General features: G+C 55.5%; 1 protein-coding gene across 37 annotated transcripts in view; it reads left to right on the top strand.

Moving 5' to 3' along the window:
• Positions 1-13,677, top strand: part of CNTN4 (contactin 4) — a 730,703-nt gene that overhangs the window by 693,379 nt on the left and 23,647 nt on the right. For all 37 annotated transcript variants that reach the window (XM_089305698.1, XM_089305711.1, XM_051831894.3 and 34 more), the window contains one exon: positions 13,308-13,483. In XM_089305698.1, coding sequence (XP_089161824.1) covers positions 13,308-13,483 — 176 coding nt within the window. The remainder of the gene's footprint in view (positions 1-13,307; positions 13,484-13,677) is intronic.

The raw sequence follows: 13,677 nt of genomic DNA, 5'->3' as shown, positions 1-13,677 counted from the left end.
CAGGTGTATGTGCGTTCATGTGCAGGTGTATGTGCGTGCACACGTGTGCAGGTGTATGCCCACACACACGTGTGCAGGTGTATATGTGCACACAGGTGTGCAGGTGTATGCCCACACATACGTGTGCAGGTGTATGCCCACACACATGTGTACAGGTGTATTTGTGTGAAGGCACACGTGTGCATGTGTATTTGCGTGCACACACGTGTGCAGGTGTATTTGTGTGTGCACACACGTGTGCAGGTGTGTTTGCGTGCACACACGTGTGCAGGTGTATTTGTGTGCGCACACACATGTACATGCCCAGGCAGTCTTGCGATTAACCTAAATCTCGCCAGAAAGCCCTTTCTCTTTTGTGCTGAGCAAATCTCTCTGTAAAACGCCCCGGCAGGCTTTAGTGCGGTGACAGCTTGGTGTTTGCAGGCTGTGGTCACCCTGGCGTGAGTATTCCCTGATCACCATGGCAGAGCCATGAACGTAGGAGACAGGGCAAGTCCATCAGGAGAACGTGAGACTTGGCTGTGAGCCATCTTCCCCCTTGATCTTCAGACCCCATTCGGTGGCAGCAGCAAGATGCAGTTACGTGCCCGTGGCTGCGCTTGCCAAGGGGCAGCTGGCCAGACCAGGGCTCTCTGGTTGGGCCTTCTAGGAGCAGAGCTGGCGTGTTGTCCCACAGACACTGCCTTCTCACACTGAAGGAGAAGAGAGCTGTGTGTTTACGTGAAGGGCACGGGGACAGAGGGAGAGACAGAGATCTGCCATCCGTTGGTTCATTCCCCCAAGCACAGGCAACACCCAGAGCTGCTGGGCCAGGCCCAAGTCAGGAGCATGGACTCCACCGGGTTTCCCACGTGGGCGGCAGGAGCCCAAGAACTTGGGCCGTGGTCTGCTGCCTCCCAGGTGCGTTATCGGGGAGCTGGATGGGAAGTGGAGGGGACCCCTCGCAGGCCCCGAATGTGGGGTGACTGAGCGGCAGCGTCACCTGCGGCACGAGATTCATCGCCCATCCGCTCTGTAAGCCCTGTGGGGTGCTGCCCCCAGGGAAGGGGGGTCCTGGTTCTGGGGGTGGCAGAGCCCGCTGCTGTCCGCCTGCGTCTTCCTTGCTCTGTTTCTCTGTTTCCACCTCTCGTCTGTGGCCCAGCTCCACCCACCGTCCTCTTCACAAACTGGATCTAAGTTCTAATTATTTGATGTCTTCGGGCTTTTATGCCCTGGTGCCTAACTCTCTGAAAACATGGGAAGTTGTAGACTCCCTCTGAAAATAAACTGAATTAAGTTGCTTTATGCTCCTCTGACCCTCAATCGATTTCTTTTTCCTTTTCGGGTCAGCAACTCTCAGACAGAAACGTTTCCTGTGCCTGCGTGGAGCGCTGGACTGAATGTGCGGTGACCCCGAAGCCCCCGGCGGTTAGCTCTTCCTCGCTGCAGCCTTGTTGCTCGGGACAAAGAGCAGCCGCGGAACCGCAGCTCTCCAGTGTCTCCTCCTCCTTCCTTCAGATCCCCTCGAAGCGTCCCTGACCGCACCCTGAGCCAGCCACGAAGGGGAAGCGGGGCTCCTGCAGGCCCCCAGCAACCCCCCTTACCCAGCAGGTGCACAGCGCCCCACTCGCAGTGGTAGGGCTCTGAGCAGGGGCCCGTTCAGAGATAAACCCCCAGGCCGGCCGGGCAGCAGTGGACCGGGTGGCCGGGCAGAGGGTGGTGGGCCTTGTTCTACAGAAAGCTTTGTAAATCAGTCCTGCTCACATCACATACAGGAACACAGCTCGGAGCACCCACCCAGGGACGACGCCCTGACGGGAGCTGCACCCGCCCCCCCACAGCCCCCTTTCCAATCTGCAGGCGAGCAGAGCACCTTGTGTGACGGTGGGCGAATCCTGGCCGCTCTCCCGCGGCAGAGCCCTCAACCCAGGGGGTGTGGAGTGGGCAGTTGCCTGCAGGCCCGGATGGAGCAGACGGGAGGCTGTGGTCTGCTCTTCGGCTGAGACGTCAGCGCCCTCTGCTGTCCGGCGCGGCCTGCAGTGCCGGGAGCACTCGCTGCTGCCCAGGAAGGACAGTGGACGCAGCGCCTTTCCCACTCGCCGTCCTGGCCTCGTGTGCGTGTCCCTTCGCCGCAGACAGGAAGTGCTCGCTCTCGTCTCAGCAGCTGCAGGCCACGGCAGTCAGTGCAGGGCGCTGTGCCCGCCCTCAGCAGAGGCTCCTGGTGCCCTGCGTCTGCCTGCCTGCCTGCCTGCCTGCCTGCCGCGGGGTTTGCTGTTTCGCTGACACTAACGGGATTCTCGGGAACCCTGGTGCCCAGTGACTCGTGCGGCAGCGCTGCTCGTCTGCAGGAGGTGCAAGCAACAGGCCTATAATCCCTCCTCAAACAGAAAACAACTCCAATCATTACCGGAGAAAAATGGTTCTCCACGGGTGGAAGACATGTGTGCTCGCACCGAGGATTCTTCCATCACGGTGAGACGCGTGCCAGGAGTGGAGCTTCGTTAGAGCTCGGCTTAAAGACGCAGTTTATTTAACTTGTCAGTGACAATGGACTCTTCCAATAGTGGTTGTTTAAAAATCACAAACAAAGCTGCAGAAAGAGAACGAGGGAGCAGCTTGCGCACCCCTGCACCCCTGCACCCCTCACCTCTGTGGTTGCCCACTGCTTCCCCCGGCCTTCTCCTTCCCCCGGGGGCTGACACACCTGCAGACAACCCTTCGCACGTGGGAAGACGTCCCTGCTGCGAACCCTGCTGCTGAACACGCCCCACGTTCAGAACCAGGAGGTTTCTTCCCCTTGGGGCAGGCGAAAAATGAGAGCAGATTGGCCGTGAGCAATATTTTTCAGATAAATTACAACTCGCTCTTAAAACAAGAAAAAAAAGATCTGATAGAGACGTGGAGGGCGTCGTTAGCACAGGCCTCCTAATTGAGCAGATACTTCATGTTGTCCGAGTGGAGCAGGCAAAGCCGAGCGCTGGGGTTGTCTAGGGCGGCCAGCATTCCCGGGACCCAAACCCGGCCACCCTCTGCTGGCGTGGGTGGCACAGTTTCCATCTGTGGCCGTCACGCTTAGCCGGCAGCTCTGCTGTGTGTGTCCCAGCGCTGGACAGCGGATCGGTGAGCGGTGTGCTCGGGGCGACGTGGCAGCGGCTCTGCAGAGGGCTCTGCTCCTGCCCAGTCCCGGGGTCAGCCTTTGCCTGGTGCCTCCTGCCCATGCCATTCGCCGAGCGGCACAGGTTGTTCAGAGAACGGGGGCTGGGTCCTGGGGCCAGTGCCGCCTGGCACACATCGACTAAAATCCTTGGCTCCTGGCAGTGCCCCGCGCCACTGCTGCCTTCCCCGGCCTGAAAGGGCAGATTGACTTGTCGGCAGCCAAGAGAGGATCATTTTGCTTTTCTCTGCTGGTTTTTGCTGGCTTCCCAGCAAAGCCACAATTTAATTTGCTTTCAAAAAAAAAAGGACAGGAAAGATCAACAAGGATGCTGCTGAGAAAAATAGCACGTGTTTGCTTTAAACTTTTAAAAATTGTCAGTTTGCAGGCATAGCTACTCAATGGAAAACAAACCTCAGCAGTAAATAGGCATGTCTAGAAGAACTGAGGATTTTGAAAAGAGCAGTAACTGCAACCAAAATGGGTGGCTGGAGACAAACCAGATGTGCAGAAGCCGGGTGTTGGCCCGTGGTGCTCCGACCGCGGGTGTTTGCGTGAGGATTCTGTGCGGGCGGTGAGGAGCTGAATCAGTGAAGTCGTGACGATGCTTTGGCACGGACACCTGTGCGGAGGCGGAGTCTGGCTCCCTGACAGCGACAGCGACCACAGCCTGCACCCGGCTCTGAAGCATTTAAAGGGGACCTGTCTGTGGCCACCCAGGGACAGAGGGGCAAGCCCTGTCCCGCAGAGGTGGGGAGCCCTACCTGCAGGTGTCCCGGATTCATGGAACCAGAGTGGGAAGATGAGTTTATTTTGGTGGCAAACCTTTGGAAACCCACGCATGGTTTCTTCATGATGCGCATTCTCTATGAGCCGTTTACAGACTCCTCATATTCATGGATTTCTTAGTGTTTTGCACAAAAATAAGCTTACCATTTATTTGCATTTCCCACGCACTCTGTGAAGTACCCTGATGTTTGGCTTCGCTATGGGCTGAGAGCCCGGATCCCTCACAGCAGCTGACTCGTGAAGACTCAAACGCTCGGACCGAATGAGCTTCCGCCAGAGCTACAGCGGCCACGAGGGCGTCCACTGCCGTACGAGAGCGGCAGACACAGGAGGTGCCCTGCTGACGGGCGGCAGGAGAGCTCTGGACCACAGAGGGTGCACAGGTTCTGTGCCTGACCCGCCCGGGGTCTCATTCCCTGACAGAAGCAATTGGCTTCCGCAAAGTAGCTCACGGGGAAAGCAGGAGCTGGACCTGATAGTGCGCTTGCTGTAGTCGCTGCTTTTGATGCGGAACCTGATGGCCCGATGGAGAACAATAGTTAGAAAATTCATCGGGCCGGCGCCGCGGCTCACTAGGCTAATCCTCCACCTTGCGGCACCGGCACACCGGGTTCTAGTCCCGGTCGGGGCGCCGGATTCTGTCCCAGTTGTCCCTCTTCCAGGCCAGCTCTCTGCTGTGGCCAGGGAGTGCAGTGGAGGATGGCCCAAGTGCTTGGGCCCTGCACCCCATGGGAGACCAGGATAAGTACCTGGCTCCTGGCTTCAGATCAGCGTGGTGCACCGGCCGCGGCAGCCATTGAAGGGTGAACCAACAGCAAAAAGGAAGACCTTTCTCTCTGTCTCTCTCTCTCTCTCTCACTGTCCACTCTGTCAAAAAATAAAAATAAAAAAATCATCGTTTTTTCTCTGTTTAAGAATAGATTATACTGCAAAAGCTGAATAGGATTCCAGGTGACATCCTGCTCCTCCCCATGTGTTTGACTGCGGTGACGCGGGTTTGATTCCTGGTGTGCAGTGCCCCCGGGAAGGCCGTGCCTGCCTCACTCACCTTGTGGGTAGCTCGGAGCTTTGGTGTTGCAGCGCCGTGCACCCTGGAGCGAGGATGCGGTGACCGGGCTGGTTGTTTTATGTGAGTGTTCTGGGGCTTGTTGGGAGGCAGTCAGCAGGCGTTCCTTCTGCCCTGCGCCCTTCCTTCCCGTGTCCCTGCCCTGCCCACCCCTGAGGGGTCACTCCAGTGGCTGGGGTGCAGACAGTGAGGTGGCTGAGAGCTGCGAGGCCTGTGTAAAGCGATCCACGGCCCAGAGGGGGTGGTTAGGGGTGGGACAGAGAGGGGGACAGAGGAGACAGCTGGTGAGGTTGGGGGTTGGTTGTACTAACGGAAAGTGATTAAGCACATGGGTGAATGTTTCCAGGATACGCTGTAGAAACGGCCACATCAGTGTGTCACACACCTGTGTGCACACCCCCGTCCCAGCTCTGTCAGCCCCCAGCAACAACGGGCACACTTGGTTTCTTAAAACCAAGGACTCAGAGTCTGCCACTGTAAAGAACCATCAGCTGGCTCCCTCCCCAGGTGGCTCCAGCAACAGGGGCTGGGCCAGGCAGAAGCCAGGAACTCTAGCCAGGTCTCCCAGGGGGTGACAGCCACCCACGTACTTGGACCGTCTTCCACTGCTTCTCCCAGACACACTGGCAAGGAGCTGCGAAGGAAGTGGAGCTGCTGGGGCTCAAAACAGCGCCCATATGGGATTGTGGGCAGTGCTTAGCCCGCTGAGCCACAGTGGCTGGCCCCTCCATGAACTTTTTGAGGTACCCATGCCTATGTGTGCTTGTGTGTGTGCACATGTGTGTCCACGTGTGTCACTCGAGAGCGAGGAAATAAGCCAACACGGTGAAGCGTTAAGTACTGATGAGTTCATGCTTTTCTGGCAACTTTCCTGAGAGTTTGAGATTATTCTAAAACATTTTTTCAAAAGCAAAAAACAAAAAGGACAAAAATGTGGCCTTAGAAGCCAGAGACGTCATGAACACAGGTGCATGGCGGGGCGTGCATGGAAGCCCCACACGCATCCCCAGGGCCCCCCTCCTGTGTGTTTTGTGTTCAGCCCGCATCAGGGTACCCAGGAAACACACAGGGGCTTCCTGACCTACAGCACCGGCCGCCCAGGGCCCCGTGCTCCCCTCACCAGCACAGCCATCCAGCGTCTGCAGGAGCTGATGCGGCCCCCAGCAGGCCGAGCGGCTCGGCACTGAGAGGCTGAGCTACCAGTGCCCATGAACTCCGCGGCAGGAAAGGCTCACTCCCGAGTTCCAGGGCTAGGCTGGTGCCCTCCAGGCAGGCACAGGCTGCTTCCTCCTGGCTTCTCCCCGGGTCTCCTGGCCTCCCACGGGGAGGGTGCCCACCTGCACTTGCAGAACAGACGGAGGTCCCCCAGAGGCAGCCGTTGCCCTGTTGCAAAGCACAAACCCTTGGCGAGTTTCCCCGTACAGAGCCGGCAGGTGCCTGTTTGTCTTTGGCTCCTTGCTTTCTGCTTTGAGGCAGCACTCAGTAAGCTTGCTTCACCGGCTGCGTGTAAACCCCTCAGTCATGTGAGAACCACCACTGGGCCTCTGGCGTCTCCTCTCACACTGCGCACAGTCATGTGAGAACCACCACTGTGTCTCTGGCGTCTCCTCTCACACCGTGCACTTCCGGTTGTTCGCAGCGGCTGCATATTCGTGAGATCCTCTGTGAACCTAGGTGTGCTAACCTGTCAGTGAGTCCCGAAGGTGTTGCTGGTATACTCTGTCTAGTGCACAAGGCAACTGGGCTTTACCTCTCTAATCTGGAACACTGTGCTGTTGGTGCAACCCAAGACTGCGTCTGTTGTCTGGGTGGCGGCACAGACCCGGTGCACACTGGAATGCTCAGGTGCCGCCCGTGTGAACTGCCAGTGCCCCACCCCCACGACCCAGACAGCTGAGCTGAGGGCGGTTTCCTGCCTCTATCCCCATCACACTAAGTCCCAGCAGGAAAAGGCTGGTGTAGCTTGAAGTCTGGGAGTCTGGATGCTCATCTCCTGTTTAGGACTTTCCTGTAAGAGGCACACTTCATGCAGGATTCAGAAAGATCCTTTATCTGGCACTGATTCTATGTTTTCTGGATTTTTACTGCAGTTCACCCCCGGGTGGCTGCTCCAGGATTATTGTCGTCATTTATCAACAGGCTGTGGCGGGCAGGCCATGTGACCACCATTAAAAACGCTCTGTGCAGTCTCCTCTGTGCCACTTGAGGGGAGCTGGTCGTCAGCTCTCGGACTAGCTCAGGCCTTTGAAGGATCCCATTTCTTGAGTTCTCTCTATAAAAAATTATTGTTTTTAAAAAGGAGATACTAGAAGGCACCATGAAAAACCATTGCAGTCAGACCTTCGCTGACAAGGGATGGAGCAAAGATGACTGAAACACACATGCTGCAACTTTCTGATAGCAGCACGTGGCTGTCGTCCAGAGTGAATGAAATGCAATGAAACCAGGAACTAGAATGGAGTGGTTGGCGTGGCGCAGGGAAGGTACCCACAGAACAGGATTCTCACCGTAGGGACCCCTAAGCACCTGTTACTACAGAAAGCCTGGGCACAAGCAAGTGGTGGGATTAATGCACCTGATTGTTGATGTGGTTGTTAATTCAGTAGCAACCACGTCCTCGTGGGGGTGATGATCTGCAGAACAAAGCACTTCTGTCGTCTGTGCATTCTAGCAACACTACAGAAAGTAAAAGACGGCATTGATGGTGGGGTGGCAGGTGCCCGCAGCCCATCTGGGTGTTGGTTCAAGTCCTGGCTGCTCCACTTCTGATCCAGCTCCCTGCTGACGGCTTGGGAAAAGCAGGGGAGGATGACCTAGGTGCCTGGGCTCCTGCTGCTGTTTGGGAAACCAGGAGGAGGCTCTCGGCTCCTGGCGTCAGCCTGGCCCAGCTCTGGCAGTTGAGTCATCTGGGGGATGAAGCAGTGAATGGAAGATCGATCTCTCTCTCTCTCTCTCTCTCTCTCTCTGCAACTCTCACCTTCAAACAAACAAATCTTTAAAAAGAAAAAGTAAAACAAAGTCTTTAAACTCAGGAAGGTTAAGCACTCAGTATTTTTTTAAATTTTTAGTAAAGTTATACAATTTCATGTATTTCACTTAAACAGATTTAGGAACATAGTAGATCCCCTCCCCCAACCCACACTCCAACCCTTCCTCCCCCTCCCTCTCAGATTCCCATTCTTAATTTTTACAATAATCTGTCTTCAGTATACTTAATGATCATACAGTTAACCCTACTCTAAGTAAAGGAGTTCAGCAGACAGTACGAAGAGAAATAAAACAAACGCTGCTCCTCATGGAGGAGACAAGGGCTGTGAACAATCCTCTGTTCTCACAGTGTCTGCTTCACTCAGCACATCGCACTTCAGGTACTCTGTCAGTTACTCAGAGCAGGGAGCACACATGGTATCTGTCTTTCCCGGACTGGCTTGTTTCACTAGGTAAAATGTTTCCAGTTGTGACCATCGTGTTGCAAAAAGCCATGAGGAACTGCACATCAAAACCACAGGAGGTCACCTCTCGGTTAGAATGGCTCCCACACGGAAATCAACAAGCGACCAGTGCTGGCAAGGATGTGGGGAGAAGATACCCTGATGCGGGGAATGTAACTGGTGCAGCCACTGTGCAGACGGTACGGAGGTGCCTCTGAAACCTGAATGTAGACCTACCGTCCATCCACTCCTGCGAATTCACCCAGGCAGAAGAAATCAGTATATGAAAGAGTGATCCGTAGCCCCTTGTTCACGGCAGCACAATTCACGGGAGCTAAGACACGCACTCAGCCCAGATGTCCAGCAACTGTTGATTGGATGAAGAAAGTATGGCGTATGTACACCATGGAGGACTACTCAGCTGTAGAAAAGAAATGGCCTCTATGCTTAAGCATGTGTGGTGGTCAGCAGTACAGGCCAGCCACAGGGAGCAGAGCTGAGGGTGCCTTGGTCCTGATTAACGTTGCTGTTCAGTGGCATCCAAGTCCAGCCGGCAGCCCCCGTCTCGAGTTCTGAGTGCCTTGGAGAGTCCTGTGCGTGGACCAGGAGCCAGATGGCTCTTCATAGGTCCTGCACCTGCACGCAGGTTCTTCTTGATCGTGACAACTGGAAGTCGGAGGAGGAAGTCGGTCGCTCTGCAGGACGCCCCTGCATGTCCGCGTACACACGTGGATTCAGTCTAAGGAGGGAATCGGCGGACAGCATCAGAGTTCAGAACACAGCAAACAGGAGCAGAAGCCGATGCACTCTGAGAGTCTCTCTGCCGAGGCTTTGAGCCCGCCTGGTCCCAGGGAGGCCTCGGGTGTGTGCAGGGTGTGGTCTGCTTCTCAGGGACCCTGGCTGTGCCACGTCTCAGAGCGGGAAATCGGCACGTGCCACATGAATTCAATCAGCAGCCGTGGGCGTGGCCCTGTGCCCGCTCCTTGGCTGAGGTTACTCCTCGGGTCCTGAGACCACAGGCAGCTGAGGCTACCAATGACAAAAATCCCCCAGATCAAGAGACGAACGTTCCTTCTTTTAAATGGTGATGAATATAAAGGGACCAAGTTTCTTGTATCTCCTGTACACAGCTTTAAGGGCATGATGATACTTCCTACCGTCCTCTGCTCCCTCCCTCCCACCCTCTCTCCTTCCTTTTCCTTTAATTTTTGCAGTGACATACTCTCAGGGGACTTTATAGTCACAAGGTTAACCCTCCACCAGATAAAGAATACAGCAAGTAAGGAGAAAAACCACTGTTCTTCAGTTGTATAGACAAGGGCTAAGGAATAATCAAATCTCAATGTCAGTTTCACTTATATACACTGCACTTCTTTCTACTCTATATATTAGTTACCACGGATCAGGGAAGACATTATACTTGTCTTTTTGGAACTGGCTCATTTCACTGCACATGATCTCCCATCCGTTTTGCTGGAAAAGAGAGGACTGCATTCTGTGTGTGTGTGACTAGCATCATCCCACATTTTCCTTATCCAGTCACCAGCTGATGGGCACCTGGGTTGATTCCATATCTTAGGTATCGTGAGTTGAGCTTCCGTAAACATGTGCGTGGCACAAACCTTTCTTTAGAAAACAAAGCCAGTTAACAACGCGAGCCTAGGACAGACAGTGCAGCTCAGGGAGTTAAACTGCCGCTTACGGTGCCAGCATCCCGTATGTGCCAGTTCCTGTCCCTGCTGTTCTTCTTCCAGTCCAGCTTCCTGCGGAGAAGCAACGGATGATGCTGCAAGTGCGGGGTCCCCACCACCCACACTGGAGACTCGGATGAAGTTGCTGGCTCCTGGCTTCAGCCCAGCGCTTGCTCGCTGTGTGTGTGTATGTGTGTGTGTGTGTGTCTCTCTCTCAGCCTAGCACTTGCTTGCTGCCTCTCTCTCTCTCTCTCAGCCCAGCGCTTGCTTGCTGCCTCTCTCTCTCTCTCTCTGTCTCTGTCTCTCTCTCTCGGTCATTCTGCCTTTCTAGTAAATAAATCTTTAAAGGAAAGTGTGAACCTGGCTCTCAGGTGGCTCCAGGCTTGGGGCACATGCCAGTTCCTTGCTGCTTGCCCGGGAGCTGTCAGGAGAGAAGGAGACATTCCCAAGGAGCTGAACTTGGACATTTGGCTGCACTCCTAAACCTGGGGCCAGAGCCGGTGTCTGAGCTGTGAGCTCCTCACTGCCAGCTGCCTGGCTGGGGCCGTAGCTCCGGACTCCTGCAGGAAGCCGGCTGGGGCCATCTACCGCCCACGGCAGGACTCCTCTGAGATCCTTTTGCATTTAAACGTCTGTTGCCTACACAGAATCAACAGTGCTCTCCCTGCGGCCTGGTTAGGAATCAGAGAATCCACGGAGGGGCTTAGCAGGCCTCGGGGGCTCCATGACCATGGCTGGTGCCCGCCCGGCTAGCAGGCAGCACACTGTGGCGCACACGTGTTGGGTGACGCAGTGAGTGAATGAGCGTGGCGGCGTCACGACATAAAGCTGTTTAAGATGGAAATCGCAGCTTCTTCACCGAACAGAAGCCAGGAGGGGATGTGGCTTCCGTTTCAGCCTTCACTGTGTAGATGGAGAAAGCGTAAATGCGGAAGTGTTGGTGGCGGCGGGTTCCGTCAGAGTGCGGCTGTCCCCAGAACTTTGCCTGGAATAGTGTCTGTTCCTGTCTGCTCCCCTCATTTCAAAAATCCGGTCTGTGTCCATTCGCTGGGGTCCAGGAATCCGTGGAGCAGATTCCTCCCGCGTGCTTGGCTCTCTGAGGGCTCCCTTCCCTCTGCCGCTCGCCGCTCAGGCTGGGGCCTGTTTATTCCACTTCCACCAGGGGTCATTGAGAAGGCAGCGGAGGTGCATCCCACCCGTGAGGCAGCCTCCCGTCGCGAACAGCCTGAAGTCTGCTCTTTCTGTGTTTGGATAAAAGCCTGGGAAACCTGGCTTAAATACTCTCTGAAGAGAGATCTTCAGCGTGGGTTGTGGAGAAGTAAGAATCGTCAGGAAGGATGGGCGTACGGCCTGGCGGTCAGGATACCCGCATCCCCTGTTGTGGTGCCTGGGTTCAAGTCCCGTCAGCAGCTCCTGGCTCCGGCTTCCTGCTAGTGTAGACCCCAGGACACAGCAGGTGATGGCTCAACAGCAGGGCTCCTGTCACCCACGTGGGAGGCCCGGATGGAGTCCCCAGACCCTGCTTCAGCCTGGCCTAATCCTGGCCACCTGGGGACGTTTGGGGAGTGAACCAGTGGGTGGGAGGTACATCTCTCTCCCTCTGTCTCACACATGCGTGTGCTTTCTCTGTCGGTCACTCTGCCTTTTAGAAAGAGAGTCTTCAGTAAATGTTTGAGGTAGTGGATATCCAGTGACCCTGATGTGGTCACTGCACGTGTGTACATGTGTCTGAACATTGCAGCCCAGAGCTACACACAGTTATCATGTGTTGATTAAACATGGAAGTGAGGGCTGCCGTCGCGGGACGTCAGGTTAAGCTGCTGTTTGCAAGGCTGGCATCCCATACACTAGTGCTGGCCAAGTCCTTGCTACTCTGCTAGCGATCCAGCTCCCTGCTCGTGTTCCTGGGAAGGCCGTGGGAGATGGTCCAAGTCATTGGGCCCCTGCCACCCATGGGGTGGACCATGATGGAGCTTCTGGCTCCTGGCTTCAGCCTGGCCCAGCCCTGGCTGTTGTGGGCATTTGGGGTGTGACCCAGCAGATGGAAGATCTCTCTCCCCTCCTTCCTGTCACTGTACCTCTCAAGTAATAAAGAATAAATTAAAAGTCTCTTATGAGATAGAACGTCACAGTTCCCAGGGGCTCACTGAACACGTGCACCCACAGCGCCACGAGTGCGAGCGAGGTTCTTGTCCTGTTTGGTTTGTTTTCGTTTGTCCTCCATGGAATTGTTTAGTTTTTTTTCCATATATAGTGATCTCTAGGATATGAGTGAACTTGGAACTTCGTTGTTTACGTGGCCTTTCCGTGGAACGCAGACTGCTTCTCGTCCCTGTGATCTCTGCCACCACGTGTGGACATGCTTTACTGAAACATTGGGGAGCAGATGTGAAGGGAGGTCGGGAGTATAACGGTCTCCACCAAGCAGGCCCATCCCATCCCCCGTAAAATCTCACCAGTGGTCTTTATTGTAGAGAAGTGACAGGCACCTGTCATGGCCTCTGTGATGCCCGTCAGGATTCATAATTGCAGCATATTTACAATAAAATCTGCCAGGTTGCAAACTTCCAGTTTGAAAACAAGCAGTACTATAAATATAATAGCACGTCAGGCAGACTGGAGCAATGTCTTGACGGATGTAAACATGCTTCCATTATTTACGTAGGCAGGAAGGGAAGAGGGTGTGGGCAGCACATTCACAGCGATGCCAAGCCACACAACTGCCGGGTTAGGAATCAGAGCCGGGCGAAGCTGCACCACAGCGAGAGCAGGTGCACCGTGGGGGAGGTCGTGTTGGTTTGGGTTCCGGCCTTTTGGCCCTTCTTTTAATTGTCCTGAATTTTCTAAATTGACTGAAACATGTTTCACTTTTTCAAATTACAAAAACTCCCACCAAACTTCAAATCAGCGTGGATTTCCTGCGTGCCCTCCGCGGGGCTGGGGTTCTCCAGGAAGCCTGGAGGGAGAGCCTTTCACCCCGCGCTCTTGGCCTGAGCCCGGTGGCCCACGAGCGCCCCCATACACGTGTCCTTGTCTTCCTGGTGACGTCCATGTCCCCACGCGCATCTGGGCTCCCCGGATGACCAAGGTGGGGGAGGGGAGGAAGCAAAAGTGCTTCTCCCTGCTCTTGGCGTCTGAGCCGTGGTTCCACGCTGGCTCACAGCTTTGCCGTCGTGTGTTTTGTGTGGCCCCTGCAGATCCGACACGCGTGACGGTGCCCCCGTCCAGCATGGATGTCACTGTGGGAGAGAGCATCGTCCTGCCGTGCCAGGTGACACACGATCACTCGCTGGACATCGTGTTCGCTTGGTCGTTTAATGGACGCCTGATAGACTTCGACAAGGACGGCGACCACTTTGAGAGAGTCGGAGGGGTAAGTGTTGAGGGGAGGCTGTGCGCGGGAGGCCAGCAGGAAGGGGATCAGGGCCGCTGCTTTGTGGTTCTGAGCGATTGCTCTTGCGTAGTTGCTCCTCTGGGCGTCGTAGCCGCGGCCCTGCCTAGCGTGGCCTGCGCTGAGGGCACACCCCTGCCCATGAAGGAGGCAGCCGAGGGCCCCCAGGCCCTGCC

Source organism: Oryctolagus cuniculus, chromosome 10, assembly GCF_051225735.1.
Source record: "Oryctolagus cuniculus isolate XC-2025 breed Fujian yellow rabbit chromosome 10, ASM5122573v1, whole genome shotgun sequence".
Lineage (NCBI taxonomy): Eukaryota > Metazoa > Chordata > Mammalia > Lagomorpha > Leporidae > Oryctolagus > Oryctolagus cuniculus.
The sequence above is the reverse complement of the archived record's forward strand: the minus strand, read 5'-3'. Positions and strand labels throughout refer to the sequence as shown.